Raw genomic sequence first — 21,237 nt, forward strand, 5'->3', positions numbered from 1 at the left:
GGAATGGCAGCAGGCGGTTACATGGAGGGCCATATCAACACCTGGGATCACGCCCCCGCTGTCTTTAAGCGGTGGCATGCTCGGACCCTCCAGTTGGTACCCATTTATCCGGGGGTGAGAGGGATCAGGCCCCTGAGCTCAGGCTGGTGTACTTTAATGCCAGATCCGTTGTGAACAAGGCTCCCCTCATCCGTGATTTGATCGAGGAGGAACACGCAGATCTGGCATGCATTACAGAAACCTGGTTGGGCTCAGAGGGAGGTGTCCCTCTGACTGAGCTTTGCCCTCCAGGTTTCTGTGTGTTACATCGGCCACGGGCTCAGGGCAGGGGCGGTGGGGTGGCGGTAGTTATATGGGAGACCTTATTTCCGCGGGAGACCACTATTGTACAGATAGGCGGGAGTGAATCCCTCCTCCTGAGGTGTGGCCCTGGGGCTCAGTTGGGCTTGTTGCTAACATACCTGGCGCCCACCTGTGTAGCAATGGCCCTGCCCGAGCTTCTTGACGTCCTCTCAGGGTTGACGGTTGAGTTTCCCAGACTTATAGTTCTGGGCGACTTTAACCTGCCTTCTCTGGGAGAGTCATCTGAGTTGGCCCGGGAGTTCATGGCCTCCATGACAGCCATGGACCTGACCCAAGTAATTCAGCGTCCGACTCATGGGGAAGGACACACTCTTGACCTAGTTTTCTTATCTGGGCAGTGGTTTGATGATCTGGGAGGGGGCTCGCCAACTATTATCCCCCTGTCATGGTCCGATCATCACCTCCTGTGGTTAGTCTTCCACTATGCCACCCCCCGCTGCTGGGCTGTGGAACTGACCAGATGGTTCCGCCCCAGGCGCCTAATGGATCTGGAACAGTTCCAGATGGCGCTTGGGTCTATACCTATCCCCCTCGCTCACAGCCCGGCCGACGCCTTGGTGGATGCCTGGGAAAGGGCTGCCACCGAGGCACTCGACCGTGTTGTACCCTTGCAACCCTTGACCTGGCGCAGATCCCGATGGGCTCCATGGTTTTCTGTGGAGCTCCGGGAGATGAAGCGTCGGAGACGAGGTCTAGAGAGCTGTTGGAGATCCAGCTGGTCTGAGTCTGACCGGTTGCGGTTAAGAACCTTTACAAGGTCTTATCCCATGGCAACGAGGACAGTGAAGTCTAATTACTTCGCTGCCCTCATCGCATCCGCAGATAATCGCCCGGCCGCCCTGTTTAGGGTGACTCGCTCCCTCCTTAATCAGGAGGAGAAGGAGGAGCCCTTGCAGGGGCGAGCCGAGGAGTTTAGCTATCATCTGACGGACAAAATCGCTCAGATTCGAGCCGGTTTGGATTCTGACTGGGCAGAGACTGATGGGGAGGAATCGAGCAGTCTAGAGAATGTTACCTGGAGTGAATTCGATCCTGTGACCCCAGATGAGGTGGACAGGATCATGAGGAGACTGTGTTCCGCCACGTGTTTATTGGACCCGTGCCCCTCCTGGCTGGTATATGCAGCCCGGGAGGAGACACGAGGCTGGTTCCAGGCAGTAATAACTGCTTCCTTGAGGGAGGGTACCTTCCCTGCCACCTTGAAGGAGGCGGTGGTGAGGCCCCTCCTCAAGAAGCCTGCCCAGGACCCAGCTATTTTGAATAACTATCGTCCAGTCTCCAACCTTCGCTTTCTTTCGAAGGTGGTTGAGAGCATGGTGGCACTTCAGCTCCCTCTGTTCCTGGAGGAAACTGATTATCTGGACCCATACCAATCGGGCTTCAGGACCGGGTACAGCACGGAGACGGCATTGGTTGTGCTGGTGAATGATCTCTGGCGGGCTCAGGACAGGGGTTGTTCCTCTGTCCTAGTCCTATTAGACCTCTCAGCGGCTTTTGATACCATCGACCATGGTATCCTACTGCGGCGTCTCAGGGGGTTGGGAGTGGGGGGCACTGTTTTACAGTGGTTCTCCTCCTACCTCCTGGGCCACTCGCAGTTGGTGTTGCCGGGAGGGCAGAGGTCCGCCCCGAGGCCTCTCATTTGTGGAGTTCCTCAGGGGTCGGTCCTCTCTCCCCTCTTGTTCAACATCTATATGAAGCTGCTAGGTGAGCTCATTCGTGGTTTCAGGGTGGGGTATCATCAGTATGCTGATGATACCCAGCTTTTTCTTTCCACCCCGAACCAACCCAGTGATGCCCTCGACGTGATGTCCCGTTGCCTGGAAGCGGTCCGGGTTTGGATGGGGAGAAACAGGCTTCATCTCAATCCTGCCAAGACTGAGTGGCTGTGCATACCGGCATCTCAGACTAACCAATCTTTTCCATCGTTAACTATGGGGGGTGAGGTGTTACCCCCCATTGATAGGGCCCGCAACTTGGGTGTCCTCCTGGATTCACAGCTCAGTTTGGAAGATCATATAGGAGCCGTGGCCAGGGGGGCTTTTGCCCAGGTTCACCTGGTGCGCCAGTTACGGCCCTATGTGGACCGAGATGCCCTACGCACAGTCACCCATGCGCTCGTGACCTCCCGGCTAGACTACTGCAATGCTCTCTACATGGGGCTGCCCCTGAGGACCACTCGGAGGCTTCAGCTGGTGCAGAATGCAGCCGCGCGAGTTGTGATGGGAGTCTCCCGATACTCCCATGTAACACCTCTTCTCCGCGAGCTACATTGGCTTCCAGTTGCCCTCCGGGTGAGATTCAAGGTGATGACCTATAAAGCCCTAAATGGCATGGGCCTGGATTATCTAAGGGAGCACCTGCTGCCAGCGTCAATTTCCCATCGTCCTGTGCGCTCCCACTGGGAGGGCCTCCTCAGGGTAGCGCCGGTCAAGGATTGCCGATGGGCGATCCACAGGGGGAGGGTGTCTGCCCTATGGAATCAACTGCCAACGGAACTCCGGACTGCCCCCGACCTTCGTTCATTTCGGCGGGACCTAAAAACCTGGCTCTTTGAGCTATCTGGTCTGGACTGAGGGGTTTAATGTTTTTAAATTGTGATTTAATTTTTGTGGCTAGACTTAATTTAATTTATTTAAATTTTATATTGTATTGTTTTTAAATTTTGCCTTGTAAACCGCCCTGAGTCCTTTGGGAATAGGGCGGTATATAAACCGAATAAATAAATATATAAATAGATAAATAATACAGACAAATCTAGTGAACACAGTTGAAGAAAAACTGTGGCTGACAACTGGATGGGAGTCAGATGTTCAAGGAGGAAGATGGACTTTGGTCTGCAGGCTTAACCCCGAAGCATTTGAGGGTGCCTATTTTTCAGGTGAAAGACAAGAAACTATTACCACTTGAATTTGGCACTTTAAAGATGCCAACTTTGTCATGCCATCTCTCTGTCTCTGTATCTGTCTCTGTCTCTGTCTCTCTCTGTGTGTGTGTGTGTGTGTGTGTGTGACCACATTTATTCTGTCACATTTACTTTATGCCACCTAATGGTTGAAAAAGGCAATAAGTGATAGAAAGGAACATAAAGTATACTTGGTTAGTTTTCTGATGATACAGAAAATTTTGCTTTATCCAATACAGAAGATAGATATTACTGCTAGTTATTATGCTTTCAGAAATAAGTCAACATTTTGGCTGAACTTAAAGGTTTTCTGCAGATATACTATTTATGGTAGTATCATAATATATATGTAACACAATTGATAAATGTCTGGATATGAACATTTTGAGCTTCTATAGCAAATGAAAAGGCACAGCATTTTTCCAGGAGAGATAGAGATTCATAACATTCCCTACATTATATCAGGATTATAAAGCTGTCTAATTATATCAGGTCCTACTGGTAAAAACTCTCATAAAAGGTAAGCTCTTCTGAATTGTCAATTCTTGAAAAACAATATGGTTAAACTTTGTTTTATCTCAATCTATATAATATCTCTATATAGAATTAAGGAGACATTTCCTGACAGTGAGAACAATTGATTAGTGAAATGGCTTGCATCCAGAAGTTGTAAATGCTCCATCACTAGAGGTTTTAAGAACAGATTGGACAGTCATTTGTTCAAGATGGTATAGGGTCTCCTGCTTGAGCAAGGGGTTGGACTAGAAGACCTCCAATGTCCCTTCCAACTCTGTTATTCTATGTAATTCTATGTTAGGTTTAACATTGCCTCCAAAGAATTAAAGACAAATTAAGATTTCTTCACACAAAGCAAGCTTAAACCATTCCCTATCATGACACAGTCTGTGACATACCCACCAACTATCTCAGCATAATAAACAACAAGAGCAGACTAAGGTCCATGAAAGGTTGTGCTGTAATAAACATTTCAGTTTAATTCAGTTTAAATCAACCATTCTTTTTCTGCAGAAAGCCGCCACTTTCTAGAAATACCCAGAACTCATCATTTCTGGCCTAAACTGATCAGGAGATGTTGGTTTATGGTAGTGGTTTGGACTGGGTCTAGCTTGGGACCCACTTGGCTTGGAACTGCACAGACCAAAAGAAACTACATCAACTTTTTCATTGTGGCTTCCCATATTACCACACACTCCATTTGCTTCTCTCTTTGCTGAAACAGGAAGTTTTTTTAACATATCCAAGTTTCTGCTGGTCTGTGCTGTAATTGGATATATTGCAATGCTTGCAGATTTCTGTATCTAAAAGTTACCAGCAAGCACAGTGCTTTTAAACATGTGAAAGGCCTGGGGGAAAACTGTTCCTCTGAACTCTTTCCATCCCACTTTCTTCTTGCAGCAGTCTATTTTATTTATTTATTTATTTTTGGGACGGCTAACGACAATAAAAACAACAATACAAAAGTTAAAAGAAATTAAATAAACAGCCCCAAAATAAATTAACTAAACAATTAAAAATTAAAACATTTTAAAAACCCGTCGTCAATCCAGGTCAGCCTGATGAAAAAGGAAAGTTTTGAGGTCGCGTCGAAAGGACTGGAGATCCGGGGCCATCCAGAGCTCAAGGGGGAGTTGGTTCCACAGGGCTGGCACTCCCACAGAGAAGGCCCTCCCCCTGGGGGTCGCCAGCCAACATTGTCTAGCCAACGGCACCCTGAGGAGGCCCTCTCTGTGTGAGCGCACTGGGCGATGGGAAGTCGTCCCCAGCAGCAGACGGTCCTGCAATTATCCCGGGCCTAGGCCATGTAGGGCTTTAAAGGTAAGTACCAGCACCTTAAATCTAAGACAATGTATTTTTTTCTCCATTGTTTTTTGTCTCTTTTGAAATCAACAACTAACTGTCCTTATATCTCAAGTGAGTTATGTCTCAGGTTCTGCTATAAATAAAAAATATTGATCCATTGAAGTATTTGAAATATTAAATGATATTTCAGATGCATTTCTTCTTCCCCATTTTTTTTCTCAGTCCTACTTGGCCCTGTTAGCAATAGATCCTATGTCTTTTCTGAACTGTGAGGCTGAAGGACTTTCTCAGAGCTATATGTGAGGAAAACACTATAAGGAGGAATACAATTTGTAACTTTATTTGTGTTGCTATTGTGTTGTTGAAGTATGGTTGCTTATTACTTTAAAGAGCTATTCCCAGAACAACCAAGATCCAGGTTTTCCTGAGTAAGGCTCAAATGAAAACTTAACCCAGAGGTTCTCAACCTTTGCAATACAGATATTACTCAAATTAGATCCCCAACTGGGGCCAGATTTTAGTTGCTAAGTGATGCTGTAGCTAACACAGTCTCGACCCAATTTGATGACCATTTCTACTGCAGCTGTTAAACGAAACACATGGTTGTTAAGTGAATCACACAATCTGTCTTTCCCAATTGATCTTCCTTATTGGAAATCTGCTGGAAGATCACAAATCACAATCACTTGACCCTGAGATGCTGTAGCAGTTATAAAGGTGAGCCAGTTGGCAAATGCCCAAATTGCAATTATGTGAAGGTGGGGGTGGCACAACTCTCGTAACTTTGAGGACAGGTTGTAAGTCACTTTTTTCCAAGGCCATCATAACTTCAAAACTACCATTAAACAAACAGTTGTAAGTCAAGAACTACCTGGACTGCAATGTCCTAAATAATAAATCATGAAACTAAATAATAAATCATGAAATTAATATTAAATAATACTGTTCAGCTTGGTATTTGATTTATTAGTAATATTTTAATATGCCAATTCCACATAAATGTTCAGCAGTTTTTAAAACACTCCATAGTTCTCATAAAGACAATAAAGCAAACCCACACCTCCCAAATCCCTCCCTCATCCATTATAAGCTCCACAGAAAAGTTAACTCAACTTTCCTCTGCAAAGCTGAGATATCAAGGAAGATATCATTTGGATCTCCACAGTTAGGCTGTTCCCTTATCCCAAAATATATATTATTTCTCCCCCACCAGACCATCTTATATAAGGGATGCTACCAAGAACCCCATTTGGGACAGTCAAACTGGAAGGTTTGATTCCACCTGAAATAAGGGAAATCTACAGATACCAAGCCATAAAGGGGATTATTACATAAAACCAGTCCTTTCAATTGTGTTCAAAAGTCTTTTGGAAGCTAATACAACATCTGCTGTACGCAAGGCTTTGCTCACTGCTTCTTCTGTATACAGAGAGTGGGAGTCAGTTTTGATGATATGAGTTTTGGATCTGCTTCGCTTTAAACAAAACTTGTGACTCTGCCCAACTTTGCTTGTAACTCTCAGTTCTTGAGGTCATGACCCACAGTTAGAGAACCCTGAATTAATCTAAAAAAGAATAACCTATAAATACTCAATCTAAAATACTGGATCCTGAGTACTGATTCACTGAAATTGTATTTTTCAAATTGTCTACTTTTTCTACATATTTTATTCTCCTCTGGGTTCAGAATTACCCAGTGCTTTTTTTGTAAAAGAAAAAGGTGCCGGAACTCACACATGTCATACAACCCGCCTTGCCTACCCTACAAGGTTCCATCCAAAAAAGGTGCCGGAACTCCGTTCTGAGCATTCTATGAGAAAAAAAGCCCTGGAATTACCCCATTATCCCTACAAGGAGCGAGGGAAGGAAGCAAAATAAATTAATACCTACGCTTCTAAGCCTACCTGTAAAACCTTCACTCAAAGAATTAAAATCTGTTATTCTTCAAATGCAAAATACTTAATTAAACTGTTTTTGACCTATTACTATAAGCCACCCAGAATCATTTAAATACACAGCATATAAATAATTGAAAATAAATAAAAAATTTCTCCTGAAAATTTGTCAAATAACATAAGCTTTTCAAACTAAAGAGCCTTAAAAATTCATGCTAACAAAATAACACAGGATATATAACTAAGAATAAATAAATAGAAACGGTACTGGAAAAGTTTATTGTTAGTTGGAAGCACTTAATTAGAAGCAGAGTAAAGAAATATATTTTAAATAGGAATGGTGAGACTTTTTATCAGTTATTTCAGCAATGTATTAAACTTTGTCTCTTGATGAAATATTTTTATTCCTTTTGCTTCTTTTTTTCAAAAAATTAAAAGATTTAGAAATTATAATCATTGCGCAAACCTATCCCTATTTACTCACAATATTCAGTGGAGCTATCTTTAGGAAAGTGCGCATTTTCACCTTCATTAAATTTTGAGATTATCTCAGTCAATTCTACAATTAGCAATATAAATTGGTTCAAATATATTTACTATTTAGCAAATACTTAACATGTAGTTAATGTTAACTTACTTTCTAATCCTCATGGCTTCTTCATTATCATGTCTGAAGAAATCATATGATTTATATGATTTAACTGCTTCACGACGATAAACCCCTAAATTAAACACTTTTTAAAAATCATGAAATTTAATTAGTAATTAAGTTAGTAATGTTCCATAGTAAGCATTATTTCATTGAGCAAATATATTCATTACACAACTTGTTAAATGTACTATATTGTATCAATAAAATACATATATTTTAATAACTACATGCATTAAGCTAATATCTGTACTCTAAGTACAATTATTCCCATTTAGATGTGATTAACTTAATTGGAATTTTCAGTAAAAAGTTACAATATTACTTAAGTTGTGCAGGCATAACTTTGTTGAATATTTCACAGAATATTTAATTTCAATACATCTCAAATGAACTGAAAAATAAGAATTGCAGCTTTGCCAATAATAATATAGAAGTGCTTAATCTGTTCAGTGGAAAGAATATTAACATTGGAATTGGAAACCTGCATTCATGTTCTCAAGAATTCATTGCGGGTCTTAAAATAAAATACAAATCTTCAGCTTATAACAGTTTATTCAAAGTTACAATGGCACTGAAAAAAGTGACTTATGACCGTTTTTCACACTTACGACTGCTGCAACATCCCCATGGTCATGTGATCAAAATTCAGATGCTTAGTAACTGACTCATATTTATGATGGTTGCAATATTCCTGAGTCATGTGATCACAAGCAAAGCCAATGGGTACGAGATTCACTTAATAGCCATGTTACTAACTTAACAACTTCAATGATTCACTTAACAATGTGGCAAGAAAGGTGCAAAACTCACTTTACAACTGTCTCATGTAGAAAGTAGAATGAATTCTTGAGAACATCTCAGTTTCAGTTCTCCATTAACAAAATGGACAGAGTGATGACTCAACTCTCCCTGTAAAGGGTATGATGCTGGAAAAATTCAGTATTCAAAGTTGTTTGATTTCAAGAGGAGAAAATAAAAATGTTTAGCTTGACTCATAAAATGTGCTATATTTTAATTCTGATAAAAAGTGTGCTTTAAATTATAGCTCAGTTTATATGTCAAACCTATCTATCCTATCAATTGGAACCTGCAAGATTCTAATTAAGCAACAAAATATGAAAAGCCTTACTATGTTCTGCAGCAGTACTCTGCAGTGGACAAAATGTGCATTATTAATCTTAAACTAAAGGCTAATGACTATAAAATGAGAATTAATTTGGTATCTAACTGCTAATTATATCCTCTCTTCCCTTTTTTGAACCATATTTGGTGAACAAGATTAACATCTCATCTATTAAAATAATTAATGCTGCATTATCTGAACATAATTCATATTGTATTTGTTGGAAGCTTATGAAAAAGAAGCAAGTCAGTCTTATTATTAATTATATATTCCAGATGAGGAATTGACAAAGACATATGTTGTCCTCAATAGGATTTTCAAAGACTACCTTAAGGGACACATTGAAAGAGAAAAAATATTTGCTGAAATTGCACTTCTGAAATGATATTATTTAAAACTTCTTGGTTTGTTGCTAAAATAGTGATATTGTTGCCTAAAAAGCAGTTCAGAATCAACCATTTATCCTAGAGAAAGCTCAATGGATAATAGCTTTTAATTACATTCAATCAACTAAGATTGCATTTCTCTAACTTTCGGACCAGTTGCTTTGTTCAGCCTCTTATAGCTTATCCAGTTGCATACTAAAGATAGAATCAGTTTTTTTAATTAATTCAATCAATATATTATAAATGACAAGAGCAACAATAACAATAATCTTCACGAACCTTTTGTAGGCACTCCAATCCAGTTGAGGTAGCGAGTTAATTTCTTGGATACATAAGTCTTGCCTCTTGCAGGAAGACCAATCATTACAATCAGAGTTGGAGAGTTAGTCATATAAGAGGCCCATGCTAGAAAAAAGGGAGATGCAAATCAGTAGTTTCGTAAAGATGAAAAATAAAGAACATTCTTGAAAATTTTCACATTTGATTTTCTATCCATACTTCAGAATATTATGTTCCTTTCCCAGAATCAATCAATGGATTGTGACATTATGGTCTCCAGTGGTTCCCATTGAAAAGTGGCTGGCCAAATCAAAATAGCCAATGATGAAGGGCTTCAAATTGGATATAACATTTTTCCTTAAAATATTTTTCAATTAAAGAAATATGTTTTTCAAACATGAGTGAAAAAGGATAACACATCTCCTGAAAATATAAATGTGGAAAATTGAACCAATATTTTATTTCCCTTAGGCTGATGTTAAACTAACTTTTATTACAGGTCCCTTAAAGAAATATATAATTTACATTTAGACACTGTTGTATGTCACTCAGAGTCATTTTTTGCAAGATGGTGGCGATACAAATGTGATTAATATGTTAATAAAATAAAAGACATGCTATTTGGTTTATAGGGCAATGTGATGGCTGTGGTAAAAACACTGGGTTTGCCAACTGTCCAGGTTCGAGACCCAAGTGTTGTGCAGCCTGGTGAATTCCTGGCTAGATCTTGCCAATCTAGCAGTCTGAAAGCATGCAAATGAAAATAAATAGTTACCACTTTGGGAAAGTAACAGCATGATGTCATGCTGGCCACATGACCATAGAAAATTTTCAGACAGTGCTGGCTCAACGGCCATTGAAAAAGAGATGATTTCCACCCCTACAGTTGGCAATGACTAATGGAGTAAAATCCACAGGGATCTTTTTTTAAAAAAAATGGTTCACACATTCATAAACACGTGGAGAGAGATAATGGATGGTGTTGGTAGAAAATTGTTTAAATTTTCTTAATTTCTATTTCTTACCCTTTTCTGTGCTTTGCATAATGTTGCTTAATCCAAAATAGAGTAATGTGATGGTATGTATGTCAAAAATACTTGTGACTTTCAATAGAAATGTGTACTTTGTTATGCCCAGTATAGAAGTGATCAAGAGAGCGTGATTACAGATATGCAAAAGATATCAAGTATGGATATTCTTCGAAACATTGCAGGCTTCACTGAGTAATATAATGCAAAAGTGGGTCAGATATTCTCTGACATCTTTTTTTTAATCCTTCCACTGCCAAATTCCAATTTTTGCAGCCCAGCAAGCTTGCTAAAGATCTAAACTGATAATTTGCTGAGACTGAGTCAAAAGCTGTATTGCCCATTCTTGCTGAAGTTCATTGGGGACTTAATCACACAGGTGCTGACATTCAGATATATGGTTAAAGATATATTGTTAAATCCATTTTTGACTAAAATCTAAAGCTGCTTTACTGGTTTCTGAAACTGAACTGGCTTCTCAAAATAAGATGTTGCCTGTAAGCTTGTTCATTTTATAAATTCATCTCTAAATAGCAATTATTTGCCATAGCAACATTTTCCCCAAGTTTAAAGACATGGGACTGTAACATTAAAAAAATTAGAAACGTTAGATTGTGAGCTTCATAAAAGTAATAATGAAAGTTTCAAGAGGGGAAATCTTGTTGGGAAATTGTCTTCCTTTCACTCACATTCAGCAAAGTAACTTCCCTAATCCTGGTGTAAAAAAATCAGTAGGCTAATAAAATGAACAAAGAACTGTCAGAAACAACAGGTTTATTGAAGGCTTATTTAAAGGATTAGTGAACCAGGTTTAGCTTTAGTGCTACAGTTCTAAAATATTAAAGATAATAGGACACTATCTAGCCACAAGTAACCAATTGAAAAAGAGGAATACAGCTTAGCTGAAATCGATGCTTTGTTGAAAAAGGAATTGTTGTTTCTAATTTCAGCCTTCAAAATACAAAAAAGTAACAATAAAAGCCAAATCTCACAGAAAAAAGGCTATGGATATTCACTAGTTGACATGATATTCCCAGTAATGTGCAGCATAACAGGGATTGTGCAGCAGGACACAATACAAGCAGTTAGTAATTAAGAATTACATTATATTCTAGAAAAGGAATAAATCTCTTCCCTTAAAAGACAAAATGAAAGACAAGTTATACATGCTAAATAGATTTGGAAGCTGATGAATAGGGAAAAGAAAGAAGGAGAAGAAGGAAAATAGAGGTCCTTATCCTAACCTACTTCACTTGTAATCAGAAAATAGGAGGAAAGCAAAAAGTTGCTTTTTTGGAGGGGGAGAGTAAGGCATCTATTTTACTGGTGCTGGAAGAATGGAACACATTTTTTACATCTTTTCACTATTGGAAGTGTTGGCAAGGACAGAGGGTCAAACCAGTCCAAGTAAAATAAATCAGGCAGTTGTTCTCCATATTGCTTTGCTTCTCAAATGTCAAATAAGATAGGATTCTTGAAGTAAAATAAGCCAGTGGCATTTGAATTCTTTGAGAAAGAGCATCCAAGATATAATTTAGTTAAACTATTGCTCTCCTAGCAAAAACAAATGAATGCTAAACTATTTCCAACTACTGACATATAAATAAAAATACCTCCAAACACAGAAAAATCTAACAAAGAGAGATGTGAGCATTTCATTTAATTGCAAGACAGCTATGCATTTGGTTTACCGGATAATTATCTGAAGATATCCTGTCTGACATTAGCTGGGTTTAATAAAGTATTTAAGAAATCATCATGATTTATCTGCATCCAACACATTACTTCTTCACTAGCTACAGCTATTAAGACATATTAAAATCCTGAAAAAGCTACCGGTACATTAAAGAATTCTAAAACTGAGGTTATTCATATTTTTTCATCAAAGTATTATGCATTTGTCACAATCATTAAAACTCTCCTGGATATTAAGCTCCACAGCATATTAAAAAGCCTTTGATAAATATTCTAAAGGAGCACAATTCTTCAAAGTGGAGAGGAAATACTTTCACAGACATGCAGCTTCAAAAATAAATGTTTTCCATTCTGTTTCCACTTTGCAATTCCTTCCAAATGGTGCTAGTAAATTTACCATTAACCTGGTAGCATTTCTTTCTTTCATGGCATACCTAAGCAGCCTGTATGTGTGTGCTTCTTTAAGTCAGTTTTTGACTTCTAGTGACTGCTTGTACTAGTCCCTGCAGTTTTCTTAGCAAGTTTTTTCAGAAGTGATTTGCCATTACCTGCTCCCTAGGGCTCAGTGAGAATGACTATCTAAAAGTCATCGAGTTGGCTTCATTCTAGACCTAAGGCAGGACTATAACTCTCTCCTGTTTTTAGCCTGGTGCCTTAACCACTATACCACACTGCTCTCCACCCAGCAGCCTAAATGAGTCTTATGATATTATTATTCTCAGATTAACCCCATGATCTTAAATGAATGATTATCTGAAAGTCACTCAATAGGAACCCCAACCTATATGTGGATTTAAACCAAGATCTCCCAGTCTTAAGACAGCAAAACTTTATTCTACATGAGCCTTTTGTAAAATGGAAAGCATCCAGATCAAAATTTTGGGTACTGAGCCAGGATTTAAATATGCCAAGTAGCGTAGTCTCCAGATATCAATAATTTTGTCTCAAAAAGACAAAACTGCACAAGACTGTGATCAAAATGATCCTAAGTGGATCTTTCTTCCAAATAATATCACAAAACCATCACAGATACTCACAACACTTCTTTTCTGAAACTCGTAGATTTGAAGGCTTGCTTTCTTGGTTGTAACTGTTACCATTTATGTTCTCTGGGATGGCAACAGTATATGCTGACATTGCTGCAAGGCACAAGAATCCTCAGTTTTAGATCACCAAATTCCTTCTAAGGACACACAGAAGGATAAAAGGTGGTTGTGAAGTGTGAATTTTTTTTCTAAAGAGAAAAGAAATAATAGGCATAGTCTATGAGGTTCCTTCTTGCTGGGATTTGCCCCTAAGGGGGGGGGGGAACCTACATAAAAGTTCTTAGTCAAGGTCAACACAAGAGAGAATTTTCTATTAATTATAATTTTCCCTCAAGGCAAAATATAATTTTGCATACATGTAAATATGAAAAAAAAATTAAAAAAAGGAAGAATGTAAGTCCTCAGAGGAAAGGAATAAAGATGCCCTACATCTTTGCCTTCAGCCTTATTCCTTTGGGATGGGAGACCCCCTTCAAACTCGGCACGAAGGACCGGGCGGAGATGCCACGCGACTGTACTGAGTGAGATCGCCGCCCACCCTTAGGCTCCGGCCCTTTCTCCCGGCCCCTGCAGGCATACCTGCGAAATTCAGCACGCCCGCGTCGGGGACAGCAAGGCCAGATTCCTGGGCGGGCTAGCGGAGCCGATCCAGTCCGCAAGAGATCCTTCCCGGGAGCCGCAGCCAAGCCACGGCCAGGTACCCGGGCGCAGGTGACCTTGTCCCCTCCCAGGCGATGGGCGGGCAGAGGGTGGCAATTCTTCGGAGATGCGGCTATGCCAAGCGGCGTGAAGGCCAAGCAGAACAATGCCGGATACGCCAAGACAAGTGACGCAAAGGAACTCAGAAAAGAGGGAAAGAATTCTAGGTCAATGGGAACCGGCTTCATACCTGTATTCGAGGTTGCATAAAGGCAGATGGCAAATGTATCGGCAAGGGAAACGCTATACGGGAGAAGCCAATTCCCCACCCCTCGCACAGGCTTTAAGAACACAGGTATGTATGTGTGTTATACGTATGCATGCATATATGTGTGTGTGTGTGTGTGTGTATATATATATATATATATATATATATATATATATATATATATATATATATATATATATATATATATATATATATATATATATATATATATATATATATATATATATATATATATATATATATATATATATATATATATATAGTGTGTGTGTGTGTGTGTATGTAAATTTTTTCTAAATACTTAACAAACATTTAATATATATATATATATATGTGTGTGTGTGTGTGTCATGTATTACTATGCGACATTGACGTCCTTCGGTAATATTCGCTTACTAATTTGAACTCAAAAAGCAATCCGTGGAGACAGTAGGCAGATGTGGACAGGTGTTCATATTCACCAATTCATGTGTTTGAATGCTTAGAACGAAAGTCAAAGCGAAATTATTCCGTTGTCCTTGGAAAGGAGGCTACCAGAAAAACCCCAAAGCGGCCGATTAGGCTGGGAAGTTAAGAAAACACTCCGGAAGAAGCCAATTGCAAATTACTTCCGTACTTTTGCCAAGACAAACGTACTGACACGACCATACGGCCGCCAGAAGAGTCATTGGAAGGAGGCTTTAATTTTACGCATGCGCAAAGAGACGCCTCAGTAGCCGCTGCAGTTAGCAAAAAGTAAAGCTTCAAGAAAGTGGGCGGGCAAAGACTGAGCCAGGATTGAGTCACGCCTCTCAGCCCTAACGTCAGTTTTCTGCGCAAGCGTACTGATAAAGGGGTTAGAGCGGCCCCCACGGATGTTTATCCTGATCTTGCGGTGAGAGTCCTTCCGCGATTCTGATTGGCCTTTCTGGCAATTGTGCATGACAGGAAGATGTAGAAGCGACCAATAGGAAGTCCAAAGGGAAGGGCTACGGGGGTTGCCTGGCTGCCGGTAGCTGCAGCCATTTTTGCTGCGGGGAGGGGGGGGGAGGCTGTTACATGAAGCCCAGCAGCTGTCGGCAGGAGTACTACAGATCAGGCGGCGATCATGTTGCGGCTGCGTTGTAAAGCGCGGAGTGGGTCCTTTCCGCTTCCCGGCCTCACGGCACATTCCCATCTACACGAACTCCAGGCCGTGATTGCTGCCCTCACCGGTGTCCCCATCCAGGCCCAGCGCCTGCTGCTCGGCTTCCCCCCCTCGTGCCTCGACCTCAGTGATGGAGAGCAGCGCCTCGGAGAGCTGGGCATTCATTCGGGTAAGCGGAGGAGCTTGCCCGGGCCCCCTTGGGCCGTTTCCTGGGAAAGTTGGGCCTTCCCCCACCCCCGCCCCCCACCCCGTCTAGGGTGCCTCTCGGCAGTTAGTGGGGAGATTAGAATTGGCTGCCAGTCCTGCTTGGCGTGTGGCGCTGCTCTTGTCCTTTTGGGAGTCGAACCAGGACCACCTCGCCACTTAAAAGATAGTCACGGGATGAAATCTTTTCAGTCCAGAGCCTTGGTGGAGCAGTGGGCTAATGCCTCCTTAAGTAACACCAGCTGCCTGCAATTAGTGCAGGTTCGCATCCCACCAGGCTCAAGGTTGACTCAGCCTTCCATCCTTCCGAGGTAGGTAAAATGAGGACCCAGATTGTTGGGGGCAATTAAGCTGACTTTGTAATAATGCCGCTTGGGGTGTGTGTGGGGTGTGTGTGAAAGCCCTAATAAGCAGACATAGAATGAAGGCTACTGCTAAGCTTGTAAGCCGCCCTGAGTCTTCGGAGAAGGGCGGGATATAAATGGAATTAAAATAAATAAAATAAAAAAAAATAAAAATTTCGGTGTTTTCTGAATGAAGGACATGGGATTGAATGGTAATCTTAATGAGAAAAAAAGGAGGGAAAATGTTGAATGCTCAGAGGTGAGAAACTACTTTTAGTCTGTAGAAATCTGGCTTCGTTGTTTATGCTAGGCTGCAGTTAATATGTATAGAATGTAGATCGTTGCTGGTAAAATTTGAAACTGAATATCCTTTCTCCTTGAAAAATAGACCTGTTTGGCAGTCATCCTCTTTTTCACAAATATATTTAAAGGTCTGCTCCTCAAGAAGAAAGCTATTTTTTAAGACTGTATATTTTCTCTTTGGCAGAACAGGAAATTGCAAACCATGACACAAATGTTTTGACATCTTATGCTTGTCTACATTTGGCAGCACCCATCAATTATATTTCAAAACGTTGCTGTTGTTTGAAGCATAGCTTCCCTGTCTTTGGGAAACAAGAGAATTGATATAACTTGTAGTCTCCTACATCTTTCTAATGAATATGAAATTTTTAATATAGAAAACGTCCAGGTTCATCAACAGGTATTTTTTCCTGGTGAAATGGGCTAGGTAGAATTTGGTAAAATAAATTTGTTGTGTTATAAAATTCTGTAAGATGTATTTATTATTCACAATACATCTATTGGCTACAGAAGGAATATATAAGAATTTACTCATTAGATTTTTCTTCCTTCCTTCTGGAAGCCTTATAAAGAGACATTTCTATTATTTGCCTCCAACTATCTCTAATGTTAATGATTGCACCCGAATTATGTCTGGTTCTAAATATGAGGATTCCTATCTTGGGCAGGGGTTGGACTAGTCAACCTCTAAGATCTCTTCCAACCTTATGATTCTATGATAGTTATACATGAATTCATAGTATTTTCTTTGAGGAGTGAAATACGTCATACCATTACAGTAATCACTGCAGTAAAGGGAATATTATAGCCATATAACATACTGAAGAAAAGAGGTACCTAAAAGAACCATGATAGAACCATGACATGTTTCATATTACTGTGCTAAATATTCATGTTATTGTTTTGTTTTATTTTATTTTTTTCTTGACAGGTGATACTTTAATAGTTGAAGAAGATGCAACCAAGCCCAAGAGTGATTCATCTATAGTTACAAAGCGGACTGTTTCTAATTCAGTTAGAGAAGCTGTACCTGTCCTTGCCCGAAAGGTTGTTCCGGCTGACAACTCGTGTCTTTTTACCAGCATATATTATGTAGTAGAAGGTGGGGTTTATGAACCAGGCTGTGCCCCAGAAATGAGAAATCTCATTGCCCAAATTGTAGCAAGTGACTTGGAATCCTATAGTGAGGCAGTTCTAGGAAAAAATAATCAGGAATACTGTGACTGGATCAGAAGAGAAGATACATGGGGAGGTGCAATTGAGGTTTCTATCTTGTCTAAATTCTATCAGTGTGAAATTTGTGTGGTTGATACCCAGACAGTCAGAATTGATCGTTTTGGGGAAGATGCTGGCTATGCTAAACGGGTGCTTTTAATTTATGATGGTATTCACTATGATCCACTTGAGCGTAAAATCCCCAACACAGACATTCCTCCCCAGACAATTTTTTCCGCAACCGATGATGTTGTTCTTGCACAGGCTTTGGAATTGGCAGACGAAGCCAGAAGAAAAAGACAGTTTACTGATGTAAATCGGTTTACATTGAGATGTATGGTTTGTCAGAAAGGATTAACAGGGCAAATGGAAGCCAGAGAGCATGCCAAGGAGACGGGACACACCAATTTTGGAGAAGTGTGAATTTTCTATGAGGTTGGTCATGTTTACTACCTCATTGATCCAGAACGAGCCATCAGGTTTTAAATAAGCTATATGTAATGTTACAGATTCAAAGTTTGAAAGCCCTAAATTTAATTATGGCTGATATGCACAGGGTTGCAGTTGATAGTGTAAAATGTTTACAAGAGTGCATACAGTGGTGTCATATTTTCCAAGGATCTTGGACTATTCTTTTGCACAACTAAGAACTAGAGATAGCAACTGATACCAACAGATGTATCAACTCTTGAAAAAAATCCTGAGCATCTGCTGAAGGAATTCCTCTAACACAACTGAATATATGCATTGCTGTAGCTAGCTAGGCCTGCATCAAGGACTTTAGATCACTGATGAAATAAAAATCTCAGCTCCATTACTGGATTTTTGATTGTGAAATCTGTGAAATAGTTAAGCTGGTTTCATTCATATCTGGTAAAGATACCTGCATCTCAGTTTCGTTCATGTGAAATGTGTATGTTTTTGTAACTTAAAGCAGTAATTCCAAAGCTATTTTATTTGCAGTTGCTGATTTAGAAAACTATGCGTGTAAAAATAAGAAATGCGAGTTATATCTTCAGCAGTCTTAGAAAGTGAAGCTACGAATAAGTTTGGATAATTCCATAGTGCCTAATGTATCAGTATACATTATATATTTAAAAGGTATAATCTGTTGGGGTGTTAATATGAATAAATAGGGCCTTTAAAACTGTAACAAACTCAGCAATATGAATCAGTGTATTCATCATATGGATAAATAATATACTGCAGCTGTATTTCAAGGGGAGGCTGTTTCATGACATCAGATTGTTAAATTTAATGTCATACCTTAGGGGTAGAGTGGTAAGTTTCCAAATTATCCACTTTTCTAAGTATGGCACTGTCGCTGATAATTGTCAAATTATTCCCCTTGAAAGCAGTATATTTATCACAGAACATGGGTGTCAAACTCGCTGCGTCACATAATGTGTTGTGATGTATCACAATATTTTTTTTGCATTGCTGGAACTGGGATGGGTGTGGCCTCTGCATGATGCAACTGTCCCACCAGCTGGCAGTTTGACACCCCTGTCATAGAAGAAAACATTCAGATTTGGATACATTAGAGGTAGAGGAAGGGAGGAGAAAGTAGTTGCCAATTGGGCTGGTGCTTCATATTAAGAACAAAACTTAGGGACCTGAATTCAAAATCACAAAGTGTTTGCTATTGGAAGCCATTGCACTTTGATCTAACACTTGATTTATTACATAAGTGAACACATCTTTTTTCTGTTGTAGCTCTTAACTGAATAACTCATTCTATGCAATGGTTTCCAATATTTGAGGCTGCTTTGGGATTGACCCTAAATCAAGTGTTATGTTTTGGCAGGTTAAATAACTGTTTACTCAAATACTGTTTGCTAATAAGTCATGTTTTATGAATAATCATATGGTTTGCATGTGGTGGTAGAAATGTTATACTTAACCTGAAGGGCTTTTGTAGGCAATAGAAAATGTATTTGGGGGTTATCTGAATTAAAATAATTTACAAGTAAATTTAAAAGGAAAGGATTCAACATTTGAGAGAAAGGGGGAAATTAAAATGTGTGATGATCAAAACTGTTTTAATGCATGCTGACTTAGAATTAATTCAAATTATCAGAAAATGGAAGTGGTTTAGCAATGTTAGTTGCCATCAGTGAGATAGGCATTAGGAAATGAATGATATTATACACTAATTTGGATCTAAACATCTAATATTTATTTCACCAAAGGATTTACTTGTACCTTTTTAGGTCCCAAATGTATACATGACTAATTGCTATTCCCATTTATTTTTAATGTACCGTATATACTTGAGTATAAGCCGACTCGAGTATAAGCCGAGACCCCCAATTTCACCCCCAAAAACTGGAAAAAGTTATTGACTCGAGTATAAGCCGATCCGCCGTTCTGCAAGCCTCTGCCGCCAGCAGAGGCTCGATCCGCCATTTTGCAAGCCTGAATACACAGGAATACCCTGTGTGGCCAAGGCTCGTCGGCAGGTCTCCGTTCCTCCTGCCGAGGTTTGGGGAGGTTTGGGCGCCTCCCCAAATCTCCCCAAACCTCGGCAGGTCTCCGTTCCTCCTGCCGACCTTTGGGGAGGTTTGGGCGCCTCCCCAAACCTCCCCAAACCTCGGCAGGTCTCCGTTCCTCCGCGCAGACCTGCCGACCTTTGGGGAGGTTTGGGCGCCTCCCCAAACCTCGGCAGGTCTCCGTTCCTCCTGCCGACCTTTGGGGAGGTTTGGGCGCCTCCCCAAACCTCCCCAAACCTCGGCAGGTCTCCGTTCCTCCTGCCGACCTTTGGGGAGGTTTGGGCGCCTCCCCAAACCTCCCCAAACCTCTGCAGGTCTCCGTTCCTCCGCGCAGACCTGCCGACCTTTGGGGAGGTTTGGGCGCCTCCCCAAACCTCCCCAGGTCTCCGTTCCTGTTTGGGGAGGTTTGGGCGCCTCCCCAAACCTCCCCAAACCTCGGCAGGTCTCCGTTCCTCCTGCCGACCTTTGGGGAGGTTTGGGCGCCTCCCCAAACCTCCCCAAACCTCGGCAGGTCTCCGTTCCTCCTGCCGACCTTTGGGGAGGTTTGGGCGCCTCCCCAAACCTCGGCAGGTCTCCGTTCCTCCGCGCAGACCTGCCGACCTTTGGGGAGGTTTGGGCGCCTCCCCAAACCTCCCCAAACCTCGGCAGGTCTCCGTTCCTGTTTGGGGAGGTTTGGGCACCTCCCCAAACCTCCCCAAACCTCGGCAGGTCTCCGTTCCTCCGCGCAGACCTGCCGACGTTTGGGGAGGTTTGGGGAGGCGCCCAAACCTCCCCAAAGGTCGGCAGGAAGAACGGAGACCTGCCGAGGTTTGGGGAGGTTTGGGGAGGCGCCCAAACCTCCCCAAAGGTCGGCAGGTCTGCGCGGAGGAACGGAGACCTGCCGAGGTTTGGGGAGGTTTGGGGAGGCGCCCAAACCTCCCCAAACAGGAACGGAGACCTGCCGAGGTTTGGGGACGTTTGGGGAGGCGCCCAAACCTCCCCAAAGGTCGGCAGGTCTGCGCGGAGGAACGGAGACCTGCCGAGGTTTGGGGAGGTTTGGGGAGGCGCCCAAACCTCCCCAAACAGGAACGGAGACCTGCCGAGGTTTGGGGACGTTTGGGGAGGCGCCCAAACCTCCCCAAAGGTCGGCAGGTCTGCGCGGAGGAACGGAGACCTGCCGAGGTTTGGGGACGTTTGGGGAGGCGCCCAAACCTCCCCAAAGGTCGGCAGGTCTGCGCGGAGGAACGGAGACCTGCCGAGGTTTGGGGAGGCGCCCAAACCTCCCCAAACGTCGGCAAGTCTCCGTTCCTCCGCGCCCTGCCTGCCTGCTTCTTTCCGCTGCGGAAAGAAGCAGGCAGGCAAGGCGCGGAGTTTGGGGAGGTGCGCGCGCACCTCCCCAAACCTCCCCAAACTTCGGCAGGTCTCGGACGGCGGTGGCTTGGGAGAGGTGCGGG

General features: G+C 41.8%; 2 protein-coding genes across 4 annotated transcripts in view; one reads left to right on the top strand and one right to left on the bottom strand.

The window, feature by feature from the left end:
• The window catches only part of PFKFB2 (6-phosphofructo-2-kinase/fructose-2,6-biphosphatase 2), a 37,967-nt gene extending 24,088 nt beyond the window's left edge, over positions 1-13,879 (bottom strand). The window contains exons 1-4 of the mRNA XM_081325732.1: positions 13,772-13,879; positions 13,184-13,329; positions 9,424-9,549; positions 7,621-7,717 (exon numbers count right to left, since the gene is read on the bottom strand). Coding sequence (XP_081181858.1) covers positions 7,621-7,717; positions 9,424-9,549; positions 13,184-13,283 — 323 coding nt within the window. The 5' untranslated portion in view covers positions 13,284-13,329; positions 13,772-13,879. The remainder of the gene's footprint in view (positions 1-7,620; positions 7,718-9,423; positions 9,550-13,183; positions 13,330-13,771) is intronic.
• Positions 13,880-13,962: 83 nt separating this feature from the next.
• YOD1 (YOD1 deubiquitinase) lies at positions 13,963-19,638 on the top strand. Of its 3 annotated transcripts, XM_081325729.1 has the most exons (3): positions 13,963-14,186; positions 15,292-15,415; positions 17,029-19,638. In XM_081325729.1, exons 1-3 carry the CDS (start codon positions 13,998-14,000, stop codon positions 17,733-17,735), a joined length of 1,020 nt encoding a protein of 339 aa, XP_081181855.1. In that variant the 5' UTR covers positions 13,963-13,997; the 3' UTR covers positions 17,736-19,638. The 3 variants fall into 3 exon arrangements, with proteins under 3 accessions (XP_081181855.1, XP_081181857.1, XP_081181856.1); XM_081325731.1 differs by lacking the exon at positions 15,292-15,415 and having other exon boundaries at positions 13,991-14,186; XM_081325730.1 differs by lacking the exon at positions 13,963-14,186 and having other exon boundaries at positions 15,143-15,415.
• The last annotated feature ends 1,599 nt before the right edge of the window (positions 19,639-21,237 follow it).

Source organism: Vipera berus (genome assembly GCF_964194415.1).
Source record: "Vipera berus genome assembly, chromosome: 3".
NCBI lineage: Eukaryota > Metazoa > Chordata > Lepidosauria > Squamata > Viperidae > Vipera > Vipera berus.